At 37.2% G+C, this 14269-nt stretch overlaps 1 protein-coding gene across 18 annotated transcripts in view; it reads right to left on the minus strand.

The window, feature by feature from the left end:
* The window catches only part of HK1 (histidine kinase 1), an 80010-nt gene that overhangs the window by 37848 nt on the left and 27893 nt on the right, over positions 1–14269 (minus strand). For 8 of the 18 annotated variants that reach the window (XM_088848108.1, XM_088848101.1, XM_088848099.1 and 5 more), the window contains 4 exons: positions 9614–9856; positions 8732–9523; positions 2800–3047; positions 1498–1657 (listed from right to left, as the gene is read on the minus strand). Coding sequence is in view for 13 of the 18 variants with exons in the window: in XM_088848101.1 (XP_088704227.1) it covers positions 1498–1657; positions 2800–3047; positions 8732–9523; positions 9614–9856 (1443 nt within the window). In the remaining 5 variants the exon portion in view is untranslated. Of the gene's footprint in view, positions 1–1497; positions 1658–2799; positions 3048–8731; positions 9527–9613; positions 9857–14269 lie in introns of all 18 variants that reach the window. The other 10 variants (XM_088848110.1, XM_020675046.2, XM_020675049.2 and 7 more) reach the window with 3 other exon arrangements.

Here is a 14269-nt window from a genome sequence, read left to right on the forward strand (position 1 = left end):
ATTTACATTATGCAATTGTGGTAGGGGAGAAATTCAATCTAAACATCAAGCACACACATGGATACATTATTGCAGGAATTAAAAAACAACATGTGGTTAGAGAGAAATTTTGACATCAAACAGGTATCTAATGGAGGTCGAGCCAAAGTTCTATGTTGATTGAATCGCAATTCCTTTCTCCTACAAACCGAGGTCTTTTATGTTGTAGATTCTAGATTCAAAACCATAACAAATCAAGATTCCTTAAATGTGGAATCAGGAATCAACAGACATGGAATCAAAATTCAATAAATGTTGGAATCGAGATTAAAAACATTTGGGGCCGAGATTCTACAAATAATGGGATCGAGATTCCTAAAAAGCTATGAAACAAGATTCCTAACTTATGGAATCTAGATTCCTAAATGGATTCTGTGAAGATCCCTTTTAGGAATCGCCGAATCGGGATTCCGAACCAGAATTGTGACCTCAGCAGAGAGATTCAAGAAACTATGGCAAGGACTATTACTGAGGCAGAATATAGAGAAATGGCTCACACTAAGAGTGAGAGAATGCGGCTGAAGACCTTGATGCAAGAGATGGGATCCACAACCAGTGGATCAATGAAGATATCTTGCGATAATCAATCTGCCATTCTATATAGCCAGCAACACAATGTTCCATGAGAAAACGAAACATATTGAAGTGGATAGTCATTTTATTCGAGAAACAATAACTAATAAGTAGATATCTAGTCCACATGTGAAGTCAAAGGATCAGTCAGTAAATGTATCAACAAAGCTCATAGTCATAATCAGATTCAAATGATTTGTTCCAGGTTGGGTATGGTTGACATTTATGCACTAGCTTGAGGGGGAGTGTTAGCCCTACCAATTATGCGAATATAGGGCATTCTTGTCTTTTTCATATACTTTAAGGAAAGTTTTTGCAATTATAATCATTTATTATTATAAATAAGATTGCAGGGGGGGTGTAGGATACCTAACCCAAATACGACGGCCCTTTCTCTTCTTCACTCTGTCAAATCATCTCCCTAACTCCTCTCTCCAAATCTCTTTTTCTCCCTATAGACTCTATCTCATTTTCTCTGTTTTTTTTTTTTCCTGTGGTTCCACCCACTTAATAGATACCATCTTTCTAATTAAATAACATGCCCCCAATCCAGATGAGAAAAACACAAAATGAGTAACAGCAACTTTGTGCATCTTTGACATGTATTCTTAAGCAGAAATGTCTTTATAGGTAGGTAGCATGATTCTTAGTAACTGCACTTAAGTCAAATCACATGGACATCATCAAATATCTAAAATAAAGTATAATATCCAAGAGGAAAGTATTGCTTTGGCATGGCACAAACTGGTAATAAGTTGAGCCTTATTTGCAATAAGACCAGAAAGAAATAAAATGAGGTTTTATTGATTTACAGCGGATCATTACAACATAACAATACAGAGTAGTGCACAAAATAAATTCAGGCATACGATTTAACTTCCTCACCTTACTGAGATCCAAAATGTTGTTCAGCAGTCTTAGTAAAGCAGTTGAACATTTATGGATCTGAGAAATTGTAGCAACCTGCTCATTTGTCAAGCAATCATCACACATAAGAATATCCAAGAGCCCAATAACTGCAGCCATAGGTGTCCGCAATTCGTGACTGCAACATTAGCAATGGACAATGAAATATTTGAACAATATACGGACACATTGAAACAGCTCATATATGTTCCTGAACATCTGATTTAGTATATCAAGCATGAGATCAAAGTCCCGATATTCAAAATGACAAGGTTGCAACCCCATATTCAAACTGACATAAAAGGGTCAGGTGACCCATATTTGTCTTTGATAATATTCTTCAAGGAACATAAAGTGTTTCTGTACAAAATGCATGCGTTTAATGAACCACAGCTGTACAAGAAGCACAAAGGACATATGAAATTGTGAACTTTGAAGGCAACATCAAGGTAGTAACAGACTGATCAAAACCAAATCATTGGGATTTGTGCTACATCGACTATATAAAAAATATTTTTTGGTTAGCATGAGTGTATAAACTGTAGTTAAGTCATGTGAAACACCAGAATTGTACAGGGGCGACAATTAGTGGTACAAGAAAGATATTGACTACTGCCCAAATCATGGGATGATAAAATCAGTCCTGGCTTTCTACTCAATAAAGGACCAAATGAACCTTGGCAACTAAATGTTTATAAAACAATTTCTAACATGGTTCTATATATAGGCATCATACTGTTATATATATATTTAATTATTGAGCAAAGGAATATAGATAATTCTCTCAAATTTCACGGCTAGAGAGCCTCACTCTTTTCCAGCTACTGCAAAAATAGGTCTCATAACAACTCAGGGAATTAAAGGGCGGTAAATGCAATGCATAATAAACATTTATAGGAGGATTTTGAGCCCTTTTTGAGACGTGTTATCTGAGTTTGTGGGTGTTTCTGGTTAGTATATTGTCAGGATTTTAGGGGATACGATCACAATTCTAAAACTTCAAGGTCACCCACAAAAAGCATTGGTGCAATAACTAGGCAGAAGAAAATACCCATTATATTGATCAACAAATAACTTAAGAATTGCAAAAATGGTATTGGGAAGAAAAAGGATCTGAGAAATTGCTTTGCAAATGAGCTAAAATAGTCTATAAACCAAATGTTTCAAAAATATGAAGTCCCAAAAAATTGAAGTGTAAATCATAGTAATTCATTGTCAACTAACAATAGCAGAAAAAGAAAGTTTTTTAAAAAATTAAAGAAAAATCAACATAATAGTTACCTCATGTTTGCCAGAAACTGACTTTTGTAGTTATTTGAGGCCTCAGCTCGCCTTCTTGCATCAAGATGACTTATCAATTCAGCTCTTAGTTTCATTTCCTTCGATACACCACTGGTCAGAATCATGATGCAAACGCAGCCAACAAGCAGGATACAGAGAGATGCTGAGATCAGTATAACTAGAGTTTCATAACTCCTTTGGTCAACCTTTCCCATTACATATGATCTAGGTATGATGATGACTCCAACCTGAAGAAATTTGCCATTACAAGAACTTCAATCACATTCTGTTTGATGCAGCAATTCAAGGAGATGCAAAGGAAAAATTCCAAGGAAATGTAAAGAGCAAATAGCACAAAAATAGAGATGTGCTGTGGGTTGCAAGAAAGCTTGTGTGCGTGTGCCAACAAATATCATGGGTTTTGTTACGCTACACCATGTTTGGTGTAAAGCCTTATCGTGCACAACAAAAAGTTGACCATAATATCAAAAGATCCAATATTTTCTATATTGTTTGTGAGGGCATTTTAGTCCTTTATAACCATTTAAGATTTTAACTTGAAAACTCTCCCCCAAATCTCGCTCCAAGACTCATGGTTCCCATTCGCTCAGCATCTTTGAGATGAGAGATGCAGAGAACCAAAGTCTCCATCCCACGTGGCGTGTATGCCCCAAAAGCATTCTCCACAGCCTTTGCCAACACCCCATTTGCAATGGGCCTGCAATACCAGATCAGAAACCCGAAAGCCATACCTCAGTGACGCCTGTTTCTCTCTCTAGAGAACCTGTTTGTTTCTCTCTCTAAAGAGAATTTTTTCTCTATATTCCACAGTTTTGTACCAGGGCTAGGATTCAATTGACTAACATTAGAGGATTATTTGTGCAATTTTTTGGAATTGTGGTTTGTTTTTGCTCATATTACTTGGGAAAATATTGGCCTCCCATTTCAAGGCTTTATTGGAGGCCCTTTTTCCCACCTTTTCTGAACATATATTAGTTTCACAAAGAGAATTTTTATCCCTAAAGGTTCGAACTTGGGGGTACCCCTTTTTGGCTATTTTTGGGTTTTGTGAGATAGGCGATCTTGAGAGGGAGTGGGTTCTTAATAGAGAGAGGAGGGCAGTTTGGAGTGAGAAGCGATCTTGAGAGAAGGGATTCTGGAGAGAGAGAGAGAGGGGCTGTTGCAATGAGAGAGGCGATCTCGAAAGAGAGAGGGTTCTTGAGAGAGTGAGAGAGGCTCTGTGACAAGGTAAGGAAAGAGAGGGAGGTGGCGGGGGAGAGATCTAGTGAAAATATCTCCCACGTAAAAAAGGATTGAAATAGCCCATAGTAGTTAATAGCATTTATTTAACCTTGTTGGTTTTCTGTCCAAAACTGTTGAGGACTTTGAGGGTTTACGCTACAAGTGTTGTAGCATAACAAAACCTTACAAACAAAAGCATATATTAGTTGATGAATTCTCAATTCATATATTAGTTGATGAATTCTCAATTCAACCTCCTGAGCTTCCTTCATTTACACAAAGATGAGTAAATATTTCGATTTACAACTTCATGGTCCACTACATCAGGATATTTTTATTCATTTTTTGAACTTAAAAAAGGTTTGATTCCTCAGTTACTGTGGAGAGAAACATTATGTTTGTCACTGAGTTGAATTTCTGAATAATACATCATCCAAAACTAGGTTTACATTCCTACAACCTAATGGGGCCAGTTTCACAGCCTTATGCGATTTTTTTTTTTTTTTTTTTTATGTTGTTAACTGTTATAACATTTTGTTTGCCTCTTGTGCAAATTAAATTTTTAGAAGCCATCTTAGAATACATGTCTAATCACTGATAACTAATTGCAGATACATGATATGACTTTCTTATATGAATTACTAAAATGTATAAAAAACGTAGAAATATATGTAAGCATGAATGAGATGATCTTGTAACAAACTAAATTAAGCATCAATTCTTATTTTTAACTTTTGTTTTAATTTTAAAGGATTTCTATTCCAATTATAATTTTAGGAAAAAAAATTTAGCGGTTCTAGGTTTCTTTATATTTTAAGGATTTTAAGATTATCTAAAAAAGTAGATAAGGTACTTATATTTTGTTTTATCAAGGCTAAAATATCATTACGAGTATTGTTTTAAGTTAGGATTATTTAGCTAATATCATTTTCGAATAGGGGCATTATTGAACTTTGTAAGTAAAAATGGAATAACAAGAGGTGTGTGGCATGCAGTAGGGCTATTCACGTGACTTTGTGAAGAAGAAGAAGGCCTAGGAGGCTTTTGCTCTCGAGTTAGGGCTTTGGGGGGTTCCCTGGTTCTCTTCAATTGGTGCTTTTCCTTTTGCTCAGAAGTTGTTTAATTTTCAATTGTCTTCATCAAATCCCTACATTAATTCTTATTAGAGCACAAGATTCTTGAGAAGTAAAGGCAGAAATCTCTGGTCAAGTCTAAGTTTTATTAAATTTAGGCCGAGATTTATTAAATATACGGGACTTGGTGTGACGGTAAAAGGCTCGGGTAGCCAGCGCAAGAGCGCAGGTTCGAGTCTTGAGAGTGACCACTTTGTGCATAAAAAAAAGCCGAAGGTTAGGACCATTTCCACCTCACCCCTCTCAAGACCCTGTGTAGGCGGGACCAACACCGGGTAACGGTCCTTTTTAGGCCGAGATTTGCTGATTTCAGCCAAGAATTCGTTGATTTTAGCCCAGAGGTTTACTAATTTCAGCCTAGAACTTGCTAATTTCAGCTAGGCACTTTGCAGATTTTAGGGTTTGCGATTTCAGTGAACCTATGGCAGCAAGAAGGGTTTGTGGAAAGGGAGCTCTTGCAGACCTACTCCAAGATGTCAGAGGTGAAGAAATTGAAGATCTCAAAGGGCAAGTTTAGTAATTTGCACGGCAACTCACGGGCATCACTCATGGGCAAGATAGTGATCTTCCGGCTCAAGACGTCAAGTATGACCTGTTGCACAGCCATGCTCCGTGTGACGACTTGAGTGAAGAGGAAAGTGATAGAAAGCCTAGACCTAGGGAAGATCATTGTAGGGTTTTCAATTTGAAGGCGTACATTCCTAATTTTGAAAACTTAATTCGACTCACAACCAGGGAAGCGGTAATGCTCCTTGTGAGTGTGATTTGGTTTGTGATATTTAGGATGTCGACTATGGAGAATTTCTATTCTCATCAAGTTATTTCCAAAATCAACAGTTTTTAGATTGGGATTCCCCACCATTATTTGATACATGCTTAGTTGAACAAGAAGATCTCTTGGGAGACATCTATGATAAGATTCAAGTGGAAGATGTCAAGGATACCGAAGAGTTGGAGCATTCAAGAGATTTAGGGCATTGGAATCAAATTAGGTATCGAAAGGGTGGATGGCTCATAAACCGCAAATTGCGACCTTGGATTCAAAGAGTAATGATATCAAGAAAGTTTCTAATGACCAGAAAATTGAGTTTGAAGTTTCGTATACAATTTTCAAGACAATATCAGAGCTAGCCAAATTTACTAAATGTATATCGATTCCTCAATATATACATTTCGGATCCATTTCTTGATGATTTCTTCTTACAACAATAATCTTTAATCCAACAAAGAAGAAGAGAGCTGAAGAAGGTCATTTTGAAGCTGAATTCTTAACATGGCTCATAACTCGAGGACAAGTTTTCTCCAGCTAGGAAGTCTCATGTGTGTGGTTTTATGGCTTTTAAAGGCCTAGAGAGTTTATAAATATGTTATTTCATAGTGGAATATGCATTTCAATAGGAGTGTGTGTATTGACTGACCAAGGGTTGAGTGGTTTATGCCCTAGTCATATCTCTCACCCTTAGGCATGTGACACTACCGAAAAGGATTTGTAGTGGATCATCCCTTGTTGCAGTCGGAGAGATGGTCATGGATGATGTTTGTCGGCCAAGAGAATTGTGTGGTCTCTTGTGTGCAGTTATGAGCCTGTGAGAGCAAGGGCCAAAGCCTCAACAAATTTTCGCACGACACCTACACATGATAGCTGTGTTATTGGGAACCAGCCCTATAGAGAAACACATGTACATATGCATGGACAGCACCCTTTGCACTGTGGTGACAATTGCTAAACTTGCTCCTAAAGTAGCAAACTGAAATTTACATTCCAGGATCATGATCCCACTATTTATTATCCAACATTGACAAGCCAATCATCAGCCTTTGAAATAAGACTGTAGGTCATGGGTCTAGTTGGGTTAGATAAGATGACAGTACTAGATCATGGTTTCTGGGACGAATGGGGTGCCCTTATTGTCGCTATTTTTGACCCATTGGTATCAGTCCATTCCTAGTATATTTTAATTGGTATTATAAATGTTATTTTAATTTTTAAATATGTTTTCAAAATTTTAAAATATTATTTCTGCTCTAATTTTTTATTGAAAGGGTATTTCTGAAATTTCAGAACTTAAAATAACAGATGTGGGACCAAAGATCCAGCCCCACATGTGCGTGTCTTTTTTAAGTGACCACGTGCCACCTTCGGGCTACGCCCAAAAGTTTGTTAAGAAAAAAGTGGCACGCCACCTTTTTAGGGAAAAAGGGGCACACCACCTTTGTAGGCAGAAAGGGGCATGCAATAAATTTAGCATAAGGGGAGGCACACCCCATTTTTTTAATAATTGATTTTGATTTAGATAGGAAATCTTTTTAAATAAGATTTGGTTTCCTATTCTACATGAAATTTTAAAATATAGATTACCATTTATTTCCAATAAATTATAGGAGATCTAGATAATGATAAGATTGATTATACTATAAATTTAAATAGGAGTTAGATATGGGTCAAAATTTAAGGGTATAGAGTTCCTATTTTCCACCCAAAATCATGATGAATGATTTGTGGCATGGATGGCTCTGATCAAATCTCTCTCTCACCCCATAGATTTCCAAATTATCGTAAAGGTCAAGCTGGAAATTGGATGACACATACTTAGATTGGAATCCTATTCAAAATAGGAAATAGATATTGATTCTATTTAAACAAGATTTCAACCCCCTCTCTTATGACAACAAGATTTCTCTTGGATGCCCTAAGATCTCTCTCACACCACAATCTCTCCCTTCTCTATTTTTTATTTCTTCACGCACAAAAAAGGGGAGATCTCTCTCTCATGCCACCCTCTCTCTCCTCTATTTTCTATTCACACCACCCTCTCTCCTCTATTTTCTGTCACGCTACAGTCTCCTTCTCTCTCTTGTTATATTTGAGTAGCTTCAATTAAACAAAGGAAAGGAGGTGGTACTATGTAAAACCCTAGAGCTAAAGTTTGTTATATTTTGAAGAACAACGAGAGAAGCCTAGCATAGAGAGAGATCAACTCCCAAGACCAGCTCTAGTTTGTTCATATAGGGTTTCTATAAACCCTAGTTGTTTTTAGCTATCTAAAAACCCTAAAAAAAGAAGTATTGCCTACAAAGCTTCCCTATCTCAAAATTTCCAACAACATCTAAAGGAGTAAAAGTCCGTCATCGGTTATGGAAGCGAGTGTAGGGTGTACCAAGACCTGGTAGGGTAACTCCATGCATCTTCCATTAAGATACCATGAGTTCCACATAGCCACACCTTTCATCATGCAGGACAAAATTATTATAATTTTTAAAATTTATTCAATTTCAAAGGAAGTATATTTTATTTAGGATTTATTTTAATTTTCTATTTTCTTCATCAAATCACTACATAATCATATTCCACATTGTAACTATGGGTTCAATTCTAAGTTCTTATGATAATATGAAATATAGGTATTCTTGATTAATGTATACAAATTATCAAATTAAACACTAATAGTTATTTGAGAAGCAAAAATATAAATAAAGATGCAATATTAAATAATAAATGAAAGAAACCAAACACATTCTCTCTAAAATCATGCAAACTAGCAACCATGCAAACGTACCAAAGGCAATCTTTTCAGGTTGAGAAAGAAAGAATCAAGATAGTAACGTTGGTTTTGAAGTATGACATTCTCCATATGAATCTCATGATTAAGTTGTAAGTTGCCCCCATATGCTTTTTGCAACCTCCCAGCACCTGATCTTATTATGGGGTATTGTGAATCAACAGCCATCATGAGTTTTGGACCTGTTGTCGTATTCCTGAGAAGTGGGGTATCTGTTGATGTTGCCAGCAAATAACCCTCTTGAGAAGTCAAGTATATGTACCCACTATGAAATTCAACCAATTCTCTCATCAGCTGACCCACACTAAAAAATGTTGTGGTGACTCCCACTACCGCCGCAATGCTTCCATCAATAGGATACCGCACTGGGAGTGCGGCTGAAAGCAATGGTGAGTCTGTAAATTTACTGACTGTTACATGCCATGAGGCAGCACCATCACGGATTGCCGAGATGCCAGCAATATTGATAATATCATCTGGTGGAACTTGTCTTCGAAGCCCTATCCTTTTTCCAGTGATGGGATCTAGTGTTTCTTTATACCAAATCGCTGAGATGCCTCCAGCTGAAGATCTGTTGCGCCAAAAATGAGATGATGCTAGCATGTCAACCATTTGCATTTCCTTGCTTTGTAAATTTGTAAGTTCTGAATACATGTAATATGTATTGTTCTTCTTGTGATCTCTATGAAATGCCTGGACATGTCCATCCCCATAGCTTATAGTTATTGCATTGAGAAATTTCCGACTTGAAAAAAGAGCCCATGTTATATCCCGCATAACCTCATACAGCTGCTGACAACAAAATATATATATATATTTAGATGCAAACAACAGAAAAAAGGAGTATGCTACAGAATTCAAACATACACTAAAGTGCACCTCAGCCTGTTTTGCATGGGTGTCTGGATTTGTGTGCTGTCCAATTACGTATTGCGAGAGCTTTACTTGTGCCACAGTAACCTCAACAGTTGAATTTAAAATATTCCACATCCGCAATATTGGCCGTTGCAAAAGTTCATAACGAAGTCCATAAGCTAAGCTATTTATAGATTTTGTCGTGTACACCCTCGTAAAATGCCACGTCAATATAGTTAGCATTCCTATTAAGATAGCCAGCATAACCTGTATCAATCAGAAGGTCAAGTGAAAAAAGCAAAACGTCTTAATACTTTAAACGGCGGCCACTATAACCAGTATTCATCTGGATAAACTTAAAATTAAAAATACAAATATGACAGATGATAGCCATCACAAGAAGTTCCAACCAGATGGAAACTAGACACTTCCATACTCCTGGTTAGAACATGATATCCTCACCACATCATACATAATTACCCCTATATTACTTCAAATATGACCAGCTTAGACATGCACATGCACACACATACACGCGCAGACATGGTTTCTTTAGCCTTAACAGCCAATTCAGAACAATAAGTCTAAGGCATGATGAGTCGTGAATGGCATATGTACAAAACACACTTGCTTATTTATAGAGAAACTACTTTAAATGGTTATTGTTGCCACTAGGCAAAGGAACAATCATATTCTTGTTTAATCGACAAGGTTATTTTGAAGTCAATGTCCAGGTACTTAATAAGTCCAAATATACCTATGTTCTATAGGGAAAATTTCAATTATATTTTCACTAGAATAACAATGGTACAACTTGTCCCTCAGCAATAATATCAAGTATATGCCAACCAAATGATCAGACTGTCTCTATAAAGTGATGAATATACAAAAATGTATGTAAGATTTAAGTAGAAATGCCATTTACAATTCATTCTAGTCTTACCATTTGTTTTATGAGCATTGTGATATATACAAATCAGTGACTGCAGGAAAAGATTGCATACTACCCAGTACCTATGTACACACATTCCAGGGGAAGTTAATGGGATTTGTTTGACCACAAAACATTCAAAGCATTTTTATTCATATCTAAGGAACTATCAAGAAAACAAATGACGTATGGCTCAAGAAAAGGTGCAACTCAATCCGCCCCCTCTAAGATTGACTCTGGATTTTCCATCAAATTGACGATTAGATCAAGGGCTTTAAGAGCTCAAAAACACTTTGTTTAGAAGTGTCCACAAGATGAATTAAAAATGATTTGCAAAGTTTCAAAGCCAAAAATTTTTCTCAACCTACCTTTTGCTCACAGAAAACATGTACATTTTGATACACAGGACTTCGCTAGCTCTCTCTCTCTCTCTCTCTCTCTCTCTCTCTCTCTCTCTCTCTCTCTCTCTCTCTCTCTCTCATGTGTGTGTGTGTGTGTGTATGTGTGACTCCCAGGTCTAGAAATTTTCTGCCAAAGTTCCAATATCCAAGTAAACACCCTTTTGAAACAAGTAATCATGGATTTCCTTCCCTTTCTCAATATCCCTCAGATCAGTTGCTACCACAAGAACCCCAACTATCTGCATTTGATTAAGACTCAATTCTCTATATTCAACTGATCAATAATCTACAAGGTCTCGACCCTACGCCCAGTCTGAGAATAAGAAATATCATCTCTTCTCTAAAAGTCCATCAAAAATTTGGCAAGGAACTTCCATCTTTTCTCATTTTCAGTAAAGATCAATCAGCTCATTAGATATTGAAAGCTTATACTCTCTCTTGATTACATAAAAAGTAAAGATCTACAAAAGAAAAGACTGGAAATTGAGAAAAGGAAAAAGTTTAAAAAGATCACTGAATAGGACTCTTTGGCCCCCGCTTGCATCTCTTTAAAACGCTTTCAATACTTCTCTAGGATCATGAACTCTTGAATATCTAAATATCATCACATCCCAAGCCACCACATTTCTCTCAATCATTTTACTTACAAATTCTATGTAGCCAAATTTACAATTCATATCAACTAGACCCATGCAAATATGACCAGCTAATTCAAATCCTCTCTTAACAAGCCCATCAACCCATCTCCAAACTGAAAATTCCAGTACATGCCTTCAAGAAAAAGGTAAAAGCGTATTTATCAGGTTCAGTGGCCATTTTTTTTAGAATAGATTCAATGGCCATTCTTAGGAATCTTAACATATCGTGATACAAACCTGATATTCTTTGTAAAAATTACTCATGGTATTAGCTTTTATCATGGAATCACAAAACCAGACTTGGGTTTATTGAGAAATAAAAGATTGAGGGACTCCCAGCTGGTCTATAAAAATATGAGTATAAATTACGGGGTTTCCTCCTAATACATGGACTGGTTCAAAGTCTTGAGAGAAATAGTTACTTGGAGCAGTTCAAGGCCTCTAATAATAGTTCTGGGGGTCTAGTCCAACATAAACATAATCTCTAGATAACGGATGATGAACATGACATGAATAAATCATTTCTTAGACGATGCTTTCTCCAATTGTTCCCAGTTTCAAGAGTATAGATTTTTTTTCTTGTTTTTCTTTTTTTTTTTGATGGGGTTAGCGAGGGCACACACACACACGCACAAAGAGGATTTACGTTGAGGGAGAGATTGGTTACAGATTTGTTGAGGGAGAGGGAGAGATACAGCTGAGAGTTCAAGCTTGTGCAACCTTGTCCATCTCTTTCCCACATTGAAAACCCTTATCGACAAATGACATTTGGAAATTTTGGGAAAAATAAGTCTGACGTTTTTTGCAAAGGATTGAATGGGGCTTATTTGTTAGGGGATACAAATTGCAGAATCAAATAGCACAAGGGACAATTTGAGGATGGTAAAATTCAGAATATGCCACAATCATAATTAGGGCAATAAATGAGATAAGAACAAAAGAATATTGAGTATCTAAACTCCTAGAACCAGCAGTCCAATAATCAGATTGCCCATGGTCAATTATGTTGGGGTTTATGGCCTTTAAAGCCCGTGAAAGCTTGTAAATAAATAATTATAACACATTGCACAATTCAAGGGGCATGTGTGTGTTGGTTGACTGACATAGGGTTTGGTGGTCTATGGCCCTGGTCATGTCCAAAATGCTTACTCGTTGACATGAGGGGTCACCACTTGTTGAGGTCGAAAAGATGACCAGGGATGGTTTGTTGGCCAAAAAAGCTTCGTGGTCTCCTGTGTGCAAATATACGCCCGGGAGAGCAAGGGCTAAATCCCAAAGAAACTTTCTCACAACATGTAGCCGCATACCAGGAAGCAACCTTGCAAAAGGTACGTGTACATGTGCACAAAGAGAGCCCCTTTGCATTGTAATGATATGTGCGCGTGACTTGCTTTAAAGGGGGAAACTAGTACTCCACATTCCAGGACCATGATTCCACCATTTATTGGTCAGCTTTGACGAACTAGTCATGAGACCCTTAACAAGACTGTGGGTCATGGGTCTCATTGCATTGGTTTGAGAAGATAATCGACGATCACGATTTCTGGGTCAAGGTGAGTGCGCTGCCAGTCGCTTATCTTGACCCATTGTACCAATCCATTGCTAGATATTTTGTTTCCAGTATAAGAAATACTTTTGTGAATTTTAGAATTATTTCAGAATTTTCAATTTTTTCCAGCGGTAAAAACCCCTAAAAGGGCATGTTTGAAATTTTTAAATAGCGCAGGGATAGTACGTCCAAGTGCCACATATACGCCGCACCCATATGTGTGGCACGTGGAGCCCACACCTCACACATGTCCACAGAGAGAGTCCCTTTGCATTGTAATGATATGTGCGCGCGACTTGCTTTTAAGGGGGAAACTAGTGCTCCACATTCCAAGACCATCCACCAATTATTGGTCAGCTTTGACGAACAAGTCATGAGACCCTTAAGAAGATTGTGGGCCATGGGTCTCATTGCATTGGTTTGATAAAATAATCGAGGATCACGATTACTGGGTCAGGGTGAGTGCGCTACCAGTCACTTATCTTGACCCATTGTACCAATCCACTGCTAGATATTTTGTTTCTAGTATAAGAAATACTTTTGTGAATTTTAGAATTATTTCAGAATTTTCAAATTTTTCTAGTGGTAAAAACCCCTGAAAGGGCATGTTTGAAATTTCTAAATAGCGAAGGGATAGTACATCCAAGTGCCACATATACGCCGCACCCATATGTGTGGCACGTGGAGCCCACACCTCACACATGGAGGTCGAAAGTGCCTCTGCCCCCCCCCCCCCCCCGCCCCCCCCCCCCACCCCACCCCACCCCCTTTTCCTTCTCAAAACTTTATTATTAAAATAAACATGTTTTGTCTAGTAGAAAATTTTTGGGAAAAAAAAAAATTGTCCTTATTTGTAGGAGCTAAGAATATTTTGTTTTTAAAATTATTCTTCAAATATTTGGAATTTGATTACAATCTTGTGAGAGATAAGGGATTTCTAGAAGATCTGTTTTTATTAGTCGATTCCTAGGTTGACTGGAAGTGAACATGGATAAAAAATTCAAGGGATTCCTAGATTCCTCCCTAAATCATAATCACTTAATCATGGGATGGATCGCTTAGATTTGTTCTTTTCTCACATCACAAATTACCTAAAATTCTTTTGGTTCATGATGAACCATCACTAAAAATGGTATACTTACGGCCCCTGAGCCCTATATA

This window comes from Amborella trichopoda, chromosome 9 (genome assembly GCF_054954075.1).
Source record: "Amborella trichopoda isolate Santa Cruz 75 chromosome 9, AtrichopodaSantaCruz75HAP2 v2.0, whole genome shotgun sequence".
NCBI lineage: Eukaryota > Viridiplantae > Streptophyta > Magnoliopsida > Amborellales > Amborellaceae > Amborella > Amborella trichopoda.